General features: G+C 38.5%; 3 protein-coding genes across 8 annotated transcripts in view; 1 reads left to right on the plus strand and 2 right to left on the minus strand.

Annotated features, from left to right (window-relative positions):
• KLHL23 (kelch like family member 23) overlaps positions 1 to 11149 on the minus strand; it is a 51875-nt gene extending 40726 nt beyond the window's left edge. The window contains exons 1-2 of one of the 2 annotated variants that reach the window (XM_067741594.1): positions 11009 to 11149; positions 688 to 1151 (exon numbers count right to left, since the gene is read on the minus strand). The gene's annotated coding sequence lies outside the window, so the exon portion shown is untranslated. The remainder of the gene's footprint in view (positions 1 to 687; positions 1152 to 11008) is intronic. The other variant, XM_067741595.1, reaches the window with a different exon arrangement.
• Positions 7836 to 13958, minus strand: PHOSPHO2 (phosphatase, orphan 2). 3 transcript variants are annotated; one of them, XM_067741606.1, is made up of 3 exons: positions 13820 to 13958; positions 13265 to 13302; positions 7836 to 8598 (listed from the first exon to the last, which is right to left on the minus strand). In XM_067741606.1, the coding sequence occupies exon 3, from the start codon at positions 8570 to 8572 to the stop codon at positions 7847 to 7849; it is 726 nt and encodes a 241-aa protein (XP_067597707.1). In that variant the 5' UTR covers positions 8573 to 8598; positions 13265 to 13302; positions 13820 to 13958; the 3' UTR covers positions 7836 to 7846. The 3 variants fall into 3 exon arrangements, with proteins under 3 accessions (XP_067597707.1, XP_067597706.1, XP_067597705.1); XM_067741605.1 differs by having other exon boundaries at positions 13760 to 13854; XM_067741604.1 differs by lacking the exons at positions 13265 to 13302; positions 13820 to 13958 and adding an exon at positions 11009 to 11148.
• A 150-nt stretch (positions 13959 to 14108) lies between these two features.
• CFAP210 (cilia and flagella associated protein 210) overlaps positions 14109 to 20382 on the plus strand; it is a 36935-nt gene continuing 30661 nt past the window's right edge. Inside the window, exons 1-2 of one of the 3 annotated variants that reach the window (XM_067741597.1) lie at positions 14109 to 14295; positions 19191 to 19414. In XM_067741597.1, coding sequence (XP_067597698.1) covers positions 14247 to 14295; positions 19191 to 19414 — 273 coding nt within the window. In that variant the 5' untranslated portion in view covers positions 14109 to 14246. Of the gene's footprint in view, positions 14296 to 19187; positions 19415 to 20382 lie in introns of all 3 variants that reach the window. The other 2 variants (XM_067741596.1, XM_067741598.1) reach the window with 2 other exon arrangements.

Genomic DNA, 20382 nt, shown 5'->3' on the forward strand with positions numbered 1-20382 from the left:
CATTTTACAGAAAATAAAATGAATTCCAGAGAAGAAAAATAATTCACCAAAGTCACAGAGCAACTTAGCAGTTAGAGCTGGGACTAGAATTCAGGTCTCTTGACTCAACATCACCTAGTTTTGAAGAATTCTTTTATTACTTAGTTCTGTGACCTCACCAAGCTTGTTTTCTTATATAAAAAATTGGAGAAATATTCCTATTTTGAAAGATTTTAAGATAAAATGAGTTTATACTTAAATTATGTATGTAGTAATGCTTATCCCTTCCTAATATACTAACCATGTCACACTTCAGTACTGTCCTCTTATTTTACTATAGGAGTTCCTTAAAGGACAGGGATCTTTCCTCTCTCCCTCCCTCCCTCCCTTCCTTCCTTCCTCTTTACAATTCTATCAATTTTTTACCTCTTCATTCCATTTAAATTGCAAAAAATGTGAATTTAAGATTTTAATCTTAAACAATATTTATTAATACAGGTAAATATTTATAGTTTTAAGTGGCAAAAGCAATATAACAATTATAAGAATAATCCATCTACGTCAAAGAGCACATATATATACATATACACCTATATGCATATATACACAGACACACACACACATACATATATACAAACACCCTTGGAGAAAATTCTGAAAGGATTTGGTGTATGGTGACATTATGAGCAATCAGTTTGCAAATGTTACCCAAGCAGTGAAGAAGCACTGGGGCCTTTGGACTGTAAGCAGTTCTTGGTAAAGCTTTTATCTGGAAGTTGCTGGAGAAGGTCTGGGCACAGATCTGGCTTCATGTGTGACCTGTGCAACCAGAAGGCCCCACTCTTGGTTTAATGCTTTGCTGTCTTGAAATTCTTAATAATCTTTGAACAAGAGGTGCCTCATTTTCACTGTGTTCTGGGTCTCTCAAATTATGCGGTCAGTCCTGTCTGAGCAGCTCAGCTCTGGCCCATTCACTGGTAGATGGTTGCAGGGTGCGCTCTATCTCTCAGGAGGTCTTGATTTCTTTAAATTTGTTTTTCTTTTTAAAAAAGTACAGTCATATTATAAAAAATTAGAAGATGAATTAGCAGAAAAAATTAAGTCATCCTCGAAACTCTCAAAGGCAGAGACATTTTCATAAGCATCTCTTCATACATCATGATGTTCAGTGTCTAGTCAGAAGAATAAAAAGTGATTCATTACTTTAGAGTATGAATTGCCAAACATAATTACAAAATAGGTATGTGTATGAAAATTAGGCAATTCCTTGAGATTAGCTTTTGTGTTAGTTTTTTATTGCTATGTAACAAATTACTACAAATTTAGCAGTTTAAAACAACACAAAAACATTGTCACAAATATCTGTAGGTCAGAAATCTGGGCATGGTGTGAGTGGGTTCTCTGCTCAGGGTCTCACCAGGCTGAAATCAAGGTGCCAGCCTGGGCTGTGTTTCTCATCTGGGGCTCACAGTCCTCTTCCAAACTCAAATGTTTGGTGGTAGAATTCGTTTCCTTGCAGTTAATTGTAGGATTGTGGTCCCTGTTTCTTTGCTGGCTGTCAGCCAGGGGCTGCTCTCAGCTCCAGAGGCTGTCAGCATTCCTTACTATATACCTTCTTCCATCTTTAAACCAACCATGGCACGTTGAATCTTTCTTGGGCTTTGAATCACTGACTTCCTTTTCCGCTACCAGCCAGGAAAACTCTCTGCTTTTAAAGGGCTCCTGTGTTTAGGTCAGGTCCACCGGACAATCTATTTTAAAGTCAATTGTGCCATAAAACATAACCTAATCATGGTAGTAAAATACATCAGATTCACAGTACTGGGTATTATGCTCGGCATGTACACAAGGGTGTGGGAAATCTCAAGGGACCGTTTTAGAATTCTGCCTACCACGGCTATCCTAGAATCTCGTGTGAAGAACACGAGGTTCCTCTACCTCTCTATTCAATAGTCTTCTTCAATTCCCATTTTTAACTCTAGCATCTCTATTTTATAAGTTCACAGTTCAGCACAGTAAAACTGGTCACAAAGAATTTGCTTAGCTATGAGGGGAACACAAAGATTCTTTTGTTTTCAAAGGAAAAATTTTAGAGAACAAGAGTCTTACATTTTATTGCAAAAAGCCTAGTGTGTATCAATATATTTGTTTCATTAACTCTAACAATCTAATGAGACAATAAGGCACATATTAAATTTAGATATGCTTACATTTTAAAATAAAAATTAAGACCAGATTATCTAGAAAGAATAAAACATAAGATTTAGAAAAGATTAACACAATTTAATGCTAACATGTTTGTATCTTCCATATATGAAGTACTCAGGAAAAAGATAAGCAGAACACAAGACCCTATAGATAAATGAGCAAAGGACATGTCCAGACATTTAAAAAGAGGAAACAGAACAGACTAAAAGTTGGACTTCAGTGAACTAACATTGAGTGCATCGTATGTGTGTGAGGTGTTGGCATATATGACAAGTACAGGGCTGCTATTCAGACACAGGAACTGTTATGTCTGTGGCCAGAATCCATTCTTGTTTGGTGCTTCTGTTCTGATTGGTTGGTGCCTGTATTGCAGTGGTTGCATGTCGCAACTAAAGATCCCCCATGCCGCAAAAAAGATCCCAAGTTCCACAACTAAGACCTGGTGCAGCCAAATAAATAAATAAATAAAATTGAAAAAAAAAAAGAAACTTGAGGTGTTGAGAGGCTAGTAATTTACCCAATCCAGGGCTAGAATTCAAATTCAGGTCTTTTAATCTAGAGCAGAGCTTTTAATCACCATGTTACATTAGGAATGAAAAATGAGATACTACAATTTCTGTTCCTGGAGGAACTGGGATTGGACTAACCATTCCACTGTAAACAATAAGAAAACTGGACAAAGTATATGAAATAGCAGTTTTCAGGCACTGGACAACAGGCAGTGCAGGAATGTGATCCCTGAGAGAAGGGAAACAGATGAAGTGAGCCCTATAATTGCCTGCATTTCTGCCTGGAGACATTTCCCAGCCTGAAGTGCGGGGAGGGAGAATCCCAAGCGGACCATGGTAGTCTCACCGAGTTGAGGAGATGGAGATAAGTTTGGGGAGGCACAATTGGCTTTTTGTAGGACAGAGCTAAATGGAGAGAGAGTTTCAGAAATCTGTAAGAGGGGTTTTCCCCATGAGTCTATGGCTGGATACTAAGACACAGGCATAGGGTGAAATACTGTAAGTCTGGGCAAAGAATGATCCCAAGAACTATAAATCAAATAATTCCCAGAGTTCACATAGAGCTTGAGGATAACTGAGTTCCAATCAGAGCCAGAGAAGCACATGGTTTTACACATTGGGGAACAAAGAAGGAAAGGGGACAAACAATGCTTATGTTAAAAAGGCAAAAGAAAAAAAAAAGACGGATAGAGGAATGGACAGGTATGTGATAAAACAAGCAGAGTAAAATGTTCTTTGGGTTTTTAAAAACTATTTATTTATTTATCTATTTGGCTGCGTTGGGTCTTAGTTGCGGCATGCGGGCTCCAGAGTGCGCGGGCTTGGTAGTTGCAGAGCGTCGGCTGTAGAGCATGCAGGCTTAGTTGCGCCGCAGCATGAGGGACCTTAGTTGCCTGACCAGGGATCAAACCCGCGTCCCCTGCATTGGAAGGCAGATTCTTAACTACTGGACCACCAGGGAAGTCCCCAGAGTAAAATACTAATGGTAAAATCTAGACAGTAGATATCCATTGTGTTGACTGCAAATTAAAGGATTAATACGGGAGTATTATGAAAAATTTTATGCCCATAAATTTCACAACTTACATGAAATGGACAAAGTCTTTGAGAGACACCATGGTGGTTTAAAAGTACCTCCACTGAAAGGTAGAGCCTAATTCCCCTCCTTTTGATTGTGGGCCTTTGTATTGTTGTGGGTTTTTTTAAGATTTTTTTTTTTTGATGGGGACTATTTTTAAAGTCTTTATTGAATTTGTTATAATATTGCTTCTGTTTTATGTTTTGGTTTTTTGGCTGCGAGCCATGTGGTATCTTAGCTACCCAACTGGGGATCGAACCCACACCCCCTGCATTGGAAGGCGAAGTCTTAACCACTGGACCGCCAGGGAAGTCCCTGTATTCTGTTTTAGAATACAAATAGAATATAGTGGAATGGATGGTGTTTGATTTCTGAGACTAGGTCACTAAGGCATCATGGTTTCCTCTTTGCCCTCTCTCTTGGATTGGTCACTTGGCAGGAAACCATGTCTTCAGGATATTCAAGCAACTCTCTAGAGATGCCCATGTGGTTGGAAATTGAGACCTCCTGCCAGCAATCAGCAGCAAATTGAGATTCCTGATAACAATCAGTGAGGAACTGAGGTCTCCTGCCAAAAGCCATGTGAGTCAGCCACCTTGCAAGCAGAGCCTTCAGCTCTAGTCAAGCTTTCGTATGACTAGAGCCCTAGCTGACATCTTGCCCTATTAGAGATCCTGAGCCAGAACAATCCAGTTAAGGGCTCTTCAATTCCTGAGCCACAGAAACTGTGAGATAATGAATGCTTAGTTTTAAGCTGTTAAATTCTCAGGTAACTTACTATGCAGCAAGAGATAACAAATACAGTCACAAACTACCAAAGCTTACTCAAGAAAACTATACAACCTTTACCTATAATCTACACAAGAAATCAAACTAGTAGTTAAAACCGTCCAGCAAAGAAAACTCCAGGCTTAGATGGCGTCCTTGAATTCTATCAAACATTTAAGAAAAAAATAGTATCAGCTGTTAGTTTAATTGTTGCTCCTTTCAATGTCATCTTTTTTTTTTTTCCCTCTAGCTATCTGATGCTTTTTCCATCATTGGTTATTGGCAGTTTTACAAGAATGTGATTTCATGTGGTTTTCATTTTATTTTCCTGTTTGGGGTTCATGAGGGCTCTTGAATCTGTGGTTTGATGTATTTCGGCAACTTTGTAACGTTCTCATTCTCTCTTAAAATATTGCTTGTTTCATTTTCTTTCTCCTCTCTTTCTGGGATACCAATTTCCTATGTTAGATCTTGCTATATCTTCTATGTCTTAATTTCTCTTCTGTATTTCATTGTTTTGTCTCTTTCTGCATTATTCTGGATATTTTCTTCGAACTTGTGTTTATTCACTAACTCTCTTCAGCTATGCCTGTTTTATTGTCAAATCCATCCATTAAGATTCTAATTTCAGTCATGTTATTTTTCAGTTCTAGTATTTCCATATTGTTTATGTAATTTTCAGTTCTTTGCCAAAATTCTCATAAGTTTAGTTTGTGTCTGTAAACTCCAATACTTGGAGGTCATGCAGATCTATTTAAATAAAAACTTCTGCTGGTGTTCATTTATATCTCTTGGTGTAGCTACTTTTTACTATGTGCTTTACAATGTACTTACAAAACTGTTTAGATTTTGAGGCCTATTGCATTAATTTTCTATTGCTGCTAACAGTTTTACCACAAACTTAGCATCTTCAAACAGACATTTATTATCTCATAGGTTCCGTGGGTTAAGAGTGCAAGCACAGCTCAAAGGGCCTCTGTTTCAGGGTCTTACAAGGCTAAATCAAGGTGTCAGCCTGAGCTGTGATCTCAGCTGAGGTTCCACTATGAAAGGATCCACTTCCAAACTTACATGGTTGCAGTATTCAGTTCCCTGCAGACTGTTGGACCAAGGACCTACTTCTTGCTTTTGGCTAGAGACCACCCTCAGTTGCTTGCCATGTGGCCCTCTCTGAAGGCCAGTTCACAACATGGCAGCTTGCTTCTTTAAAATTAGCAAGGGAGAGAGTTCCCTAACAAGATGGGCATAAGGATCTGATGTAATATAATCATATACACATAAATGATACATCCCATCATCTTTGTGGTATTGCATTAATTAGAAGCAAGTCCTAGATCACCTTCTCCACACATACACTTCCCCCCCCCCCACACACAGAGAATACGAGCTTATAGGGATCATGGGGGGTTACCTTAGAGTCTGCCCACCATACTAAGGATATTAATTTCCTCTAAGAGAGTTCAGATTTGCTTTAGTCAAGCACCTGGGAGTTCTAAAAATCTTAGATAACTTCAGTCCAATTTCAGGGATTGAGAGTATTCAAAGGTGAGCTGCCTGTTCAAGCTCCTTCCCTCACATCAACTTTCTGGCCAGCAAGGAGGACAGTGAGAGAGAAGGTTGCACCCTCATTTAAATTTCACTGGCCAATACTTAGTCACAATGCTCCTTCCTAACTGCAAGGAAGGATGAAAAATATAGCTTTTATTTCAGATGGTCATATACCTGGGAAAAATGGAAAGAAGTAGAGTACAAAATTGAGGTAAGTGCAACTAGTGGACTCTACCAAAAATGGTTAATAGGTAGATTATATTTTTAAATTTATTCCCCGAGAGATTAGTCTTATATTTTACTTTCTTTGGTATTTATTTCCAAAGTATGTCTAGCAGTTACAGATCTTTAAAATAAGCCTAATGCTTAGTTCACATAAGAATACACTACTTCCAAATCAGTTAATTTTAGAGATAGGGATGCAGTATCTATTGCCCAAGTGTTCATTAATTTCACACTTTCCTTTTGAAATGAAATACAAATTAATGTTCTTCAAGTATTTTAAATTTATATCATTATTACAGACTGTAACTCCAGAATGCTGATTTAATCAGTATGTTATTTCTGTTTGGCAATGAAATATTGAGTGATACAATATATAGCTTGTAGGAATACTCAACATTTAAGAAACTGTTTCATATAGGGATATTAGAAAAATATCAGCTGACCTAGAAAGTTGTACAGTACTGTGTTAATTTCTAGGCTCACATGTTTTAGGCATAAATATCCCTTACGTAATAATGTTAGGATTTTCTTTTCCATATAGAAAGCTCCAGAAATAAAAATGTTCAATGTAATTTTATGGGAAAAAAATTGGTACTCTATTTTTTTCCAGGTTGAAAAAGTAAACTTTGTTTTGCTTTAAATTAATAGGTTAGATTACGTTGAAACACTTACTCTTTTTTTAAATTTTATTTATGAAACACTTACTCTTATACATTGTGATTTCTCTACAAGTTGAGGCCAGTAACAAATTATAAATTATGCAAGCAAAAAAAAATAATAATAATACTTTCATTTTTAGTAGTTGTAGATCAAGTAATTTGGACCAGATCTTCTACAGAGTACATCGGGAAAAGCTGATAGCTAAACACAATTTTTAAAATATCTGCTTAAAGACATGAGAGAGCTGACAATAACTGTCGGCTAAGGAAGCACAGAAACTTAGGTAGGTGAGCTTCTTTTCCGTGAAAGCGTTGGCCAATTCTGTAAGTGGTATCTGACATACTGAGTGGCTATCCTGACAGTCTTCGTGGGACCCAGGTGAAGAGGTATTGGAGTATGAGGCCTGCAGTGATAAACCCTTCCCCTTACTTTGAATAGGATCCCAAAAGGCTGTCCATCATGAGTAAGAGTGATTCAGAAGCAAACAGGCCTTCAAAGGCCTGTTTATGAATATGACCATCTGAAATAAAAGCTATATTTTTCATCCTTCCTTGCAGTTAGGAAGGAGCATTGTGACAATGTATTGGCCAGTGAAATTTAAATGAGGGTGCAACCTTCTCTCTCACTGTCCTCCTTGCTGGCCAGAAAGTTGATGTGAGGGAAGGAGCTTGAACAGCAATCTTGGATCATAAGTTGCAAGTCAAGTGCTGAGGTTGGTAAAGCAACACAGAAACTTTGAGATACTTAACTCTGAAATTCTTTTAAGTGAGAGGGAAAACTTTTTCTTTTTTTAAAGCCACTGTTATTTGGGGTTTTAGTTTTATGCTGCTGTATTTAATCTTAACTGATACACATTTCAATTATTGGCGTATTACTCCTTTATTAGAAATTGTAAATGAGAAATTATTTCAACACCTGAAGACCAAGATACAACAGAAGACTCCATAGGCTCAAGATTTTGAGACATCTTAGAAAGAGTTTTCTGTAAAGTATATCCTTTCCGTGGCATGGCAACATCATTCTTCTTTAAAAAGGTTACTGGACAGACATCGTTTCCGCCATCACCTATATAAACAATTCGTGTATAATTCACTCCTCGTTGTAACTGTTTACCTACAAATTCTACCAAAACTACATTTTTGCAAAGATTTGGGGGGCACCTAGTGCAAGAATGAGCATGATAATTTTCCACAGTGAGATGACCATCGCTGTCAAAAGCTGCTGGATTTGTAAAGACTTTATCAAACACGTCATGAACATTGCTAGCTTCTAAAACCCAATCTATGAAGACTGAATTTGAATCTGAAATAATGATGCAGTCAAATTTATCCTTGTTCTTTCTTATAAAGTTTAAAAGTTCCACCATCCCTGGAGTGAAAGGCATTGATATCATTGCTCTTTTCATTTCATCTTCTCTTACACCTTTATCTCCCAAATACTTAAAGACTCTGCCCATAAATTCTGTCCAAAATCCTTTTTCATAAGAATCTTGTAGTTCAATAGGAAGCTTTTTCTCTGGAGCACATTGTACAATCCAGGTATCGCTATTATCATCTATGATTGTATTGTCAAAGTCAAAAACCAACAAAATTTTCATGGTTCCAGAAACAGATTTGGGTTACCCTGGAAAAGAAGAAATATTATTCCCTAAACATACTCGGTTCTACATATCTAGCTATAGTATCTATTTAACAAAATTACTCTTAATCTGCTGAAACAAAGGGTGAATATAAACAAGTTAAAATGACTAAGCATTCTAAGACTACCATTTAAGCACTTTTTCCTAAGAAGCAAAGTTCATATTTGAGTATGCTAAATGAATGGAAAACAGAACATATAAAAAGGATACTCAGGGTATTATTGTGTTCCTGAGGGGGTGATTCTTTGAGCACTCAGAATTAAACTAGAGAGCAATCTAATGAGAGAACTAATGAAACAATTATTCCCTTACACTTTAATTTAGAAAAGTTATAAAATAAGACAGAAAAAAATGTAGGCTAGTCATTCTTATTGTCTTTAAATTATCAATCACAAACTTATTAGTTTAAAATGTTTACAATGAGCCTCATTTTAAATAATAGGTCATGTACAATACATATTCTCTGTGAACTAACCAAAACTCTGCCCAAATTTAACATAATCTGAAATCTTGCAAAATTTAAATAATTTTTTAAAAAAGGTTTTTAGCTTGAAATCATCGTTGTCAATGTTATAACCAAATGGTTGCTTGATGTTGTACTTGAAAGTCTAAACAAATTACTTGAACTGGAGGTCAGTTGAATTCTTCCACACTAGAAGTAACTTTTGTTAACAATTTTCACATTTATTTATATTTTCTCTAGATAGTTTAGCTCTGGAGTACCAAATAATCTGGATATATGTGAATAATCACACTGCTTTTGATATGACAATTACTCAAGTCTCTGTTTTCATTAATAGATAATGAAGATCATTAACTTAAATCTCAAGAGAAAAGGAATGAATCAACAGATGGTATAAATGAAAATTATCATGTAAAAAAGATAATTATACAGAATTCCCAGGAAAAGCTACAATTAGTGTCTGTAAACAACAACAAAAATTTTTTTTAAAGAGTAACTGTTATTTTTATAGATATCACTATATGCCAGATACTGGACTAAGAACCTTACAATCTCATCATCTGTCATAAACCCATTTAGTAGGAATTATTATTATCCTCATCTTAAAGATATATAACTGGAGCTTAAGTATTAATTAAGTTGGTTAAGTATTAGTTAAATGGCAGAGCTAGAATTTGGACTCAGGTCTGCCTGACTCCAAAGTTCATGCTTTAGTAATACACTCTAGTGCCTAAGAAATAGAATAACGACTATTAATCAGTTTAAAAATAAAATATTAAGTAGGTCATTTTGACGAAAAGATGTTTAATAACATGAAAACATTCATTAATCTCGAAGTACACACTAACCATCTGTGATCTACTTTACAACCATTCTGAAGTTTTAGCAAGAAATCCTAAAATGAAAAGTGAAGAACCCCACCAATAAGAAAAAGAAGAGATCAATTAAAAATAGAAAACATGGGGGACTTCCCTGGTGGTCCAGTGGTTAAGAATCCACCTTCCAATGCAGGGGATGCAGGTTCGATCCCTGGTCGCGGAGCTAAGATCCCACATGCTGCGGGGCAACTAAGCCTACGCACTGCAACTGCAGAGCACGGGGGCCACAACTAGAGAATGCATGTGCCGCAAACTATAAAGCCCAAGCGCTCTGGAGCCTGCGCACCACAACTAGAGAGCCTGTGCGCCACAACGAGGAGCCCACGTGCTGCAATGAAGATCCCAAGTGCTGCACATAAGACCCGATTGACACAGCCAAAAAAAAAGAAAACATGGCATTTATCTACATGTATTCTCTGGTTTATAATGATAGATATCCAGCAGGTGAAACTGAGAATGAGCTCACGACTCATATAAGAGTAAGTATTTTTTGCCTCTCAATTTAGAATATCTGGAGAATAACAAACCTAGAGGATGTATCTCCTGTTGTATGAATTTAGATGGTATAATGGTATGAAGTATTCTGATACCCTGGATCCATGAATTGCTAAATGTCTAATCCAGGTGTCCCTGATTGGCTTCCAGAGATTTAAGTGCAGAAATCACTTTCCCATAGAAACAATGTAATAAATAGCAATAAAGCACAGTTGACAATCACGTTGGTAATGCACCTAAGCACATTTTAAATTAAAATGCTTTTTAGGCATTCTGAATTTATACACAATTAAAAAAATTTTTTTCAAATGTAACTCATTGTTGGTTGCAAAGTGTTTCAAACCTAGACTTAATCAGCCACAAGTTACTAAAATTCCTTCACTATTAACCTCCAAATAAGCTGTATCATAAGCCTGAAGTTAACAAAGTTCCAACTGTTAACTTAGTTCCACTGTTGACTATTAATTTCTATCTACAAGTGTACTTTTCTTAATTTCGGATCTTTTTCCATTAGTTTTTTCCCACCACTCAACATAAACCTATATTTAAAATACTTACCCAATTTAGTATTTCCAAGACAATTAATCTTACTTCAGCATGGAGCTTAGGTTAAACAGTCATGACAATCTTCAGTTTTAAACACCAGCCAGTTTCTAACCAACATTACTCCTACTCTATATGCAGGGGAAAAAGTCTTCTGATTCCAAGCAAAGGAATGGAGACTTCTTAACTCCTAAAATTAATAAAAGTAGTTAAGATATTTAAAAATTTACCTTTTCTAATATGTTTTCTCTTACATCAGAAAAGCACCTATGGCAATGGGAGGAATAAAATTTTGTTTAAACAAAAACCTTAAATACAGAACAGGGAATGTTATGTGAGTATAAACTCTTATTCAGTGGATAAAATCACAGGTGTTAGGTTGATTATGTTAAGATTTCCAGATTCCAGTTTTTCTTTTTACCTATTAAATAACAGACAAATACCAAATTCTGTTGTCAATAAACTTTCAAAGATTTAGTGCTGTACTTGAAATAAAAATGTCTCCAAAAATTAAGGATGTGTAGAAAGATTTAGTGAAAGTGAATCTATTTTGAAATCAGTTTGTTAAAATGCCAGAAGCAGTTATTAACTGTTCTCTCCAGAAGCACGTAAAGTATATATTTTGTATGTCTGCAATGTTTCCAGGGTCTAACAATAGCCTATGTGCTTTTTTACAATAATGAAAACTAGAAACTACATAGACATCCAAGAATAGGGGATTGCTTAAATAAGATATGTACATGATAGCCATATAACAGACCATTTATTTAGTGAGTAAAAGGTTAAGATGTTCAAATTAAACAAACAAGTCACAAAACAATGTTTACAGTATAATCTCATTTTTGCTTTTAAAAAAGAAATGTCTGTATACAGTGGTAGCATCAATTGCAGTGCATTCTTTTCCTACGCTGATTTTGTAATAAAATATTTTCCCCGGAATAATTTAAGCTCTGTTTCAGATCAAAGTGCATATGCTACCTTCTTAATTTCACAACAAAGAAAAAAAATGAGTGGTGGCCATGGAAGGTAAATAACTAATTCTAGATACACTTGGCTGTAAAGATCCATGGATTAGAGTTAGAACCAGGTGTTGTAAGTCAAATGATACCTGAACACTATGCCAAACTGGCAAATTACTGACACCAAATATTGTAAGATTCAATAATTTTTGTAACCAATTTAGTTAAAATTCCACAGAATTTTTGTTAGGAGGTAATCTCCATGGGTCTCTAGTGGCTCTGCATATCTTACAAGGTACTCACTGCCCTTTGCTCTGGATATCGTCTCAAAAATGTATGTAAGGGCTTCCCTGGTGGCGCAGTGGTTAAGAATCCGCCTGCCAATGCAGGGGACACAGGTTCCAGTCCTGGTCCTAAGAAGATCCCACATGCTGTGGAGCAGTTAAGCCCATGAGCCACAACTACTGAGCCTGTGCTCTAGAGCCCGTGAGCCACAACTACTGAGCCCACATGCCACAACTACTGAAGCCTGCACACCTAGAGCCAGTGCTCCACAACAAGAGAAGCCACCACAATGAGAAGCCCATGCCCCACAAAGAAGAGTAGCCTGGCTCACTGCAACTAGAGAAAGCTCGCGCGCAGCAACGAAGACCCAATGCAGCCAAAAATAAATAAGTAAAAAAATAAATAAATTTATTTTTTAAAATGCATGTATAGTGAACAGTCTTGAAAGGCATGCTTATTGTCCATTATAATAAAGATCTGGATGCCCTAAGCTCAGGGTTCCTGTCCTGTAATGCAACACACTCCATGTGCAGGTGCCTTCTGGCACTCTTTGCATCATCCTGTGGCAACTGGGGCAAAATTACTGATATTCTGGCTACAGCTACTGCTGTAATTCATCACTGTTCTAGGGGTCTGCATCTTCTACAGAACGGTGGCAGCCTAAGTTGTCAGCATGCAAGTAGGGTAAAATCTCTGACTCTTCCCAGTTCTTGACTATTTTTTTTTTTTTTTTTTTGGCGGTATGCGGGCCTCTCACTGTTGTGGCCTCTCCCATTGCGGAGCACAGGCTCCGGACGCGCAGGCCCAGAGGCCATGGCTCACGGGCCCAGCCGCTCTGCGGCATGTGGGATCTTCCCGGACCGGGGCATGAACCCGTGTCCCCCGCATCGGCAGGTGGCCTCTCAACCACTGCACCACCAGGGAAGCCCAACATTTTTAAAACTATGATTCCAAAAAACCACCAATGTTGTATGTGCAAAAACTATATTTCTGCCAACAAATATTTTATTAATCCTTTCATACTTACCAGCATTATTACGATGGATCGATCATCTGATAGAAAACCTGAAGAAAAACAGTACAACTATGTGTTAGAACTTCAGTGATTAAAAATCTTACCTCCTTTCATATTGAGCAACTCCAGTTTGATGCCTAATGTGTATGTGTCATAGCCAACTACCTTGTAATGTAATTATTTGTACCTCGACGTGTTAGAAAAGGATCTTTTGAAACGTAGCCCATATTCACTCTTAACAGGGTTTTGTGTCCTTAGAGGTCTGATTGGTCCTCCAAATACATTCAATTTACTATACTGTATTTACCGAGCAATTAAAGATATCTTAAAGGCTCTAACATGAATGTTATAATCCAAGTTTTAACATTGCGATTTAAAAAAAAAAAAAGAAAACTAAGCCCCGTCTAGCCCAGATCATGCGTTAGAAACCAAAATATTTAAAAACAGATTTTCTGTCAATTAATCCCTGAGTTTCTATAGTTGAGGGAGGAGGGCTTTGCCGTTCACCTTCCCCCGCGAGGTCTGTGGGTCACACACGACAAGCCCAGGCCTCGCTCTCCCGCACACCTGCCGGGTACATCCAGAAGCCAGGGGCAGGGACCTAGTCGGGTGTCGTTTCCCGAGAGGCGCACGTTGGATGCCGATGGGAGCACCAGGCCGGGCCCAACCGGGTCCCAGGGCTCGTCACTGACCCAGGCCAGAGACCCGCAGCCGTTCTGGCCTCGGCGCCGCTTCCGAGGGCTCTGTCCTCCCGCCCACTCCGGACGCCTGCGCCTGCGGGGGAGGACCGCCCCACTCGCACGCCTGGCCTTGACTTCCCGCGCAGGCGCATCCTCCCTTCTCCGGCACCACAGCCCACAGCTGCGCGTTCTTCGTTCCTCGGCTACGACTGTTGTCACTTCCGGCGGCGTTGCTAAGCAACTGCGCGGTTTAGCGGAAACTTCGGCGTCGGAAACGCCTTTCCAAGTCTGAGAGCGCCGTGGGTACCTCAGAGATGCTGGTGCGGCTCGGAAGGCGCTGTGGACGGGCCAAGGAAAGCACGGGTGAGCTAAAATGGTCCATCCCACCACAGGGATTGTTTCTGGTCTCCAGGCATGGAGTGAGAGGCGAGCGTGCCTTTCCTTCAGAAACGGGCTCCACCAAGCCAAAAACAGCACCGTGGGCATCGTCGGGCTCTGTGTTAATTAGACAGTTTTGCCCTTGGATGAATGGGTAGGTGGGGAAAGTATACAGAAATAAGGGTAGAGAAAAAGAAGTCAGAGACTCCCAGTTGACCAGCTGGCCCGATACTCAAGCTGTGCCGTTGCCGGTCCAAGAGTCTGGTGTTTGCTGAATTTTCTCGCACTTAAGCTTTGTTATTCATTGAGTGAATCGGAATGTATTTTGGAAATATCAGTGACCTCATTAGAGTCTTGACTCTGCTGTGAACCTACTGAGTACTCTTAGGAAAGTGTCTGAAGGAAAATCTCAATTTCTTCAACTGTAAAATGAAAGTAAGGTCTCATTCTAAGGCGTATACTTTGATAGAGTGTGAAAATAATGCTACTTAAGGTATTATAATTCACATGACCTTTTATAAAAATTTGATTTTATAATAGAAGTAGCCTAGTGAGACATTTAAAGATCTCTTTATTAATTCCAGTGATTTTAGTTTCTTAAGATTGTGAATTCCCAATTAATGTTCTCATGGTGACAGAACCTTGGGAACTTGGACTATCTTCATGTCACCTCCGGAGCTTCTGTAGCAATAGAGTCCCTTGTGCCAAATGCTGAGTGAGAGCCAGCCAGTCTCCCACCAGTGGACACTAGTGGGTATTTATGCTGTGGAGGGCTTAAGAAGTAGCAGCAGAGGGTCATGACATGTAGGAGAGAGACAGTACCCATGTGGCATGTATTGAAAAAACAAAATTACGCTCACATATTCACTTTCCTGTATATAAAGTGCTGCATTAAATCAAAAAGAACAACAGCAAAAATTGTCAAAATCAATTTTTGAGAACTCAGGAAACCAAAAGCTTGCAACAATTGGGGAGTGTTTATCAAGGCAAATAACTGAATCTTGGTAAGAACAATGAGGTTTTTTGCACTTTAACTTGTTCTAGTCCCCTTCTTTCTCCCTGCCCTATGGTAGTCTAGAAAACCACTGCGATCACAGTGAAATCCAGTGGCTTAGCAGCCTGTGGAGGGAGCAAAATAGCGTTGAACCCCTTCCAAATCCCATTTCCCAGATAACTTATTATTTGAGCTGTCTGGCAGTTCCTTGGAAACTTATTATTTGACCTGTCTGGCAGTTCCTTGGAAAGTCCCACTCGCAAGACTTGTCTTTATTTGACCTGATTCAGAGCTCACCAGTTATGTTTGTTAAAACAATCAGTGGCAATTTTTAAAAGTTTTAATTGCTTCACTTCTCCAACAGCCATTACTAGCATTGTGTGAAGGTCGCTGTGAGGTAGGAATCATGGAAATAAGACTGCCCTCTGAGAACTGAACTCTGCATCAATGGAGTAAAGCATGGATATGTGAAATCATTCATAGCTCGGAGGTCAATCAGGGCTCTCCTGATCCTCAAAGATATGAGGGAACTGGGACTTTCCTGGTGGCGCAGTGGTTAAGAATCCACCTGCCAATGCAGGGGACATGGGTTTGAGCCCTCGTCCGGAAGACCCCACATGCTGCGGAGTAACTAAGCCCGTGCACCGTAACTACTGAGCCCGCGGGCCACAACTACTGAAGCCCGCGTGCCTAGAGCCCGTGCTCCGCAACAAGAGAAGCCACCACAATGAGAAGCCCACATACCGCAACGAAGAGTAGCCCCCGCTCGCCATAGCTAGAGAAAGCCCATGTGCAGCAACGAAGACCCAACGCAGCCAAAAATAAAAAATAAACTTATTTATAAGAAAAAAAAAAGACATGAGGGAACTTGGCCCAACTTTTGTTAACCTGAGATAGTAAAAAGCCTTTCCCAAACTTTCCATGGATTGTCCTATTTTTCCTGCTGCTTTTGTGGTGGTTCTCTTGGTTCTCCTCCTGTATCAGAGTTCATGAAAAGTTCTTGAATAAAATATCTCATGAATGTAGTTACTCTACAGAAGATTAAGGTGTCATGAGGGATCACATTGTTCACTACACAGCTTTTTGGCATCTTGTTTTCCTGCCACTGCTGCCAAAGCTTGCTCACCACTGTATACTTTGTAAGGAGCAGCTCCTGCCAGTATGGGCTATTTGGTCTACCCAGCCCCTTTAGTATTTTGGAAAATTAAATTGTCTCCATTTTATTTCACATCTTAAAGAATTAGAATGACTCTTGGGTCAGAGAAAGAAAAGCATATTTTTTTTCATAAATTTATTAATTTATTTTTGGCTGTGTTGGGTTTTTGTTGCTGCGTGTGGGCTTTGTCTAGTTGTGGTGAGCTGGGGCCACTCTTCGTTGCGGTGCGTGGGCTTCTCATTGCAGTGGTTTTTCTTGTTGCAGAGCACAGGCTCTAGGTGCAGGGGCTTCAGTAGTTGTGGCACACGGCCTCAGTAGTTGTGGCTCATGGGCTGTAGAGCGCAGGCTCAGTAGTTGTGGCACACAGGCTCAGCTGCTCTGCGGCATGTGGGATCTTCCCAGACCAGGGCTCGAACCCATGTCCCCTGCATTGGCAGGCTGGTTCTTAACCACTGCGCCACCAGGGACGTCCAAGAAAAGCATATTAATATGCCTAATAATATGCTAATCCAAAGGCAGGTGGCTTAATCTAATGGCCTTTGTTTATGTAGCTTCTAATTGTAAGTAACACAAACCAAGTTGAGCCAGTTTAGGTGAAGCAAAGGAAAATTGTTACAAGGCTATAAGGATGTATTGGTCAGGACACTTTGGTTACAAGTGATTGATCTAATTCACTGTAGTTAAAAGGGGAATATTTTGGCTCACATACCTGTGAATTTAGGAATAACTCGATCCAGGACACTATTCTACTTCTCAGCTTTGCTTGTCTTTATTCTGCATGTGGAGACTTGGTATATGGTAGGCAAGATGGTACCTGTGGTTCTAAACTCACATTTTAGGTTAACAACCAAATTCTCACTCCCATCAACTTTAATTCAAACCCCAAGAAGACTCTAATTGTCCTAGCAGCTTTTCTCTTAGTATCTTTCTGGAGCCACATGATTTCTTGCCTCTGCTTTTCTACTTCTGTTTCATTCTTCTAATAAAAGCAGTAAAATAATAATAATTAATATTTATCTCACATATTGTGTGCCAGGCACTCTTCTAAATTCTTTACATATATTACTTCATCTAATTCTTACACCAGCTATATAAAATGAAGTAGGTACTATTAGTATTTCCATATTGCAATTAAGGGGTTAGATTTAGCGGGTTAAATAATTTTGTCTAGATTCACATAGTTCATATGTGGTGTGTTCAGAAAAGGTCCAGGTTGTCTGTCTCCAGAGTCCACACTCTTACCCACTGTGCTTTATTGCCTTCGTTAGGCCTGTGACCACCCACCATTATTCAAATGTATTTCCTATTTTGGTAAATTCTTCTCCTTACAAGTTCTACCTCCTTAAAGCAGAAGGCATTTTTTTCTGCCTCCCTTGCAGCTAGGGTGCAGGCATAAGACCAAGACTCAGCTGGTCAATTGTATGTGTGCTAGATTTACATTCTGAAGAGAGCGTATGAGGAAAGAAACAGCATGTTGAATACATTTTCTGGGGAGAGTGGCAGCAAAAGTGTACCAATTCCAGAGTACTCGTGAAGGTTCACATATATAGTGTCCAGTGGAGCAACTTATAAGTGGGGCAAGTTGAGGTGCCTACCCAATGCCAGTTGCTGTGAATCTTCACTGGAACCTCACAATGTGGTCTGTGTGATATTTGTATGTATATCTTCTAAGGGTAACTCTCTGGCTCTCTGAGAGATTCAGTAGGCTATCTAATATCCCTTAATGAATTCCTTTTCTGCTTAAACTAGCTAGAATGAGTTTGGGTATTTATAAGTAAGAACTTCAGTTGATTAAAAGGGTAGGAACATTTTTTAGAGAAGAGCTGTTATGAGCTCCATTATGTCATTTAGGATGCTTATGAATTCATTTCACTGAATACCCAGCTCAATCATGTTTAAAAATAAGGAAATTTATTTGCTCATATAACAGGAACTCCAGCCTTTGGGTCTGATTAATCTAGCAGCATAATGAAATCCTCATTGCCCCAGGGTCTTCCTTTGTTTCTTCTTTGTGTTTCACAGTTCACAGCTTCATCCTAAGGCTGCTTCCTCTTGTGGTCAAAGGATGGCTGCTTGTCTGGCCTTCATGCTTCCTCGTTCGTATCTAGCCTGAGAGTCACTCTCAGATGTCTCTCCCAGAAGTACAAGCAAGAACTTTTCTAAAAGTCTCATAACTCTTGTCCTATTTATTTTCTTACTACAGGAATAATTATTGTCAAGGGAGATGCAAGTATTCTTAAATTAATGAGGCCCACCCCAAGACTGAGACTGTAGTCAGTTCTCCAAATTACATTGCTATTACTCAGTTAGGAAGGGGTTATATAGAGTAGACAAGTGCAATGTCTACAACCCCAAAAGATGAACATTCCCCAAAGTTATCCACTTATAAACTGCTGCTTGATTAACTTTGAAAATGCTTTTATAACAACCTGTTGGGGTAGGTATTATTGATCTCAACTTTAAAGATGTTGATACTGAGACTCCAAGAAGTTAAATGACTTGCCCAGGTTACACAGTAAGGAATTGACTAAGTAAGGACTCAAATCTATGTCTTCTGATTTCAAGGTCTTGTATACTTTCCACTTATTCCCAGCTGTTCTTAAGATAACAAGAATAAAATTATTCTTTGAAACAGCTTCCACATATCATGCCAATATAGAAATGTGTGAGAAAAAATATCAAACTCTTCTCAAAAGTTTTTAATACTTATTTTAAAAAATTTATTAGAAGTAAAGAACTGTGAAGAAGATCAAGTCCTCTATCCACCTCTTCTGCCTAGCAAAGTAGATCTCCGGCAGGTCACCATAATTCCACACAATGAGTGGGAAAGAATTCGAGATAGCCTTGACAGTTTGACAAGAGAAGCAGCACACCTTCGTGCAGAAAGAAAGGCAAAGAAAGAAATGCATTTCCGATCCCAAGAAGTGGTAAAACATTGGACTAATACATATGCAGTAAGTATTAACCACCCAGGAGTACGTGTGCACTGAAGACTTACTCTTGTTTCTTAGTGCTCTTTTATAAGTATTTTTAACATAGAAAATATCATTAAAATGCATTGAAACACATTTTCAACAGCTTTATTTAAGTATAAGTGACATACAATAACCTGGACATATTTAAAGTGTACAATTTAAGATTTGACATATTTATATAGCCCTGAAACCATTATTATAATTAAGATAATGAATATATTCATCACCATAAAAAAGTTTCCTCATACCCCATTTTATTCCCTCTCACTCCTCCCCATGCCCCCTCCGGTATCTCCAGACAACTACTGATCTGCTGTCTATTATAAATTTCACTCAGCACAATTATTTTGAAATTCTTTCATGTTTTTGTATCAATTATTCATTCATTTTTATTGCTGAGTGGTATTCCATTATATGGATATATCACAATTTGTTTATCTGCTCAGTTGTTGATAGTTTGACATCAAGCAAATATTGACGTTTGAGCTGTTTCCAATTTTTGGCTATTATAAATAAAGCTGCTTATGAACATTTGTGTATAAGTCTATGTATGGACATATGCTTTCATTTCTTTGGGGTAAATATCTTGGTGTAGAATCATATGATAGCTGTACGTTTAATTTTGTAACATTTAACTTCCAAGCTCTTTCCCAAAGTAGTCGTAATTTTACATTCCCTCCAGCGGTGTATGATAGTTCTAATTCATATTAGAACACATAGTTCTAATATGTGTTTCCTCCACATATTTGCTGAATTGCTATGTTCAGTCTTTTTAACTATAGACTTTCTAATAGGTGTGAAGTATCTCATTATAATTTTAATTTCTCTAATTACAGTGATGTTGAACATCTTTTCATGAACTCATTTTCTATCTGTATATCTTCTTTAGTGAAATGTCTGTTCAGATCTTTTGCTGGGTTTGTCTTCTTATTGAGTTTAGAGAATTT

The sequence above is a fragment of the Pseudorca crassidens genome, chromosome 6 (genome assembly GCF_039906515.1).
Source record: "Pseudorca crassidens isolate mPseCra1 chromosome 6, mPseCra1.hap1, whole genome shotgun sequence".
In the NCBI taxonomy this organism is placed as follows: domain Eukaryota; kingdom Metazoa; phylum Chordata; class Mammalia; order Artiodactyla; family Delphinidae; genus Pseudorca; species Pseudorca crassidens.

Bases quoted from the DNA above. Each gene is read 5' to 3' on its own strand.
- PHOSPHO2 (XM_067741606.1), bottom strand. From the start codon at position 8,572: ATGAAAATTTTGTTGGTTTTTGACTTTGACAATACAATCATAGATGAT.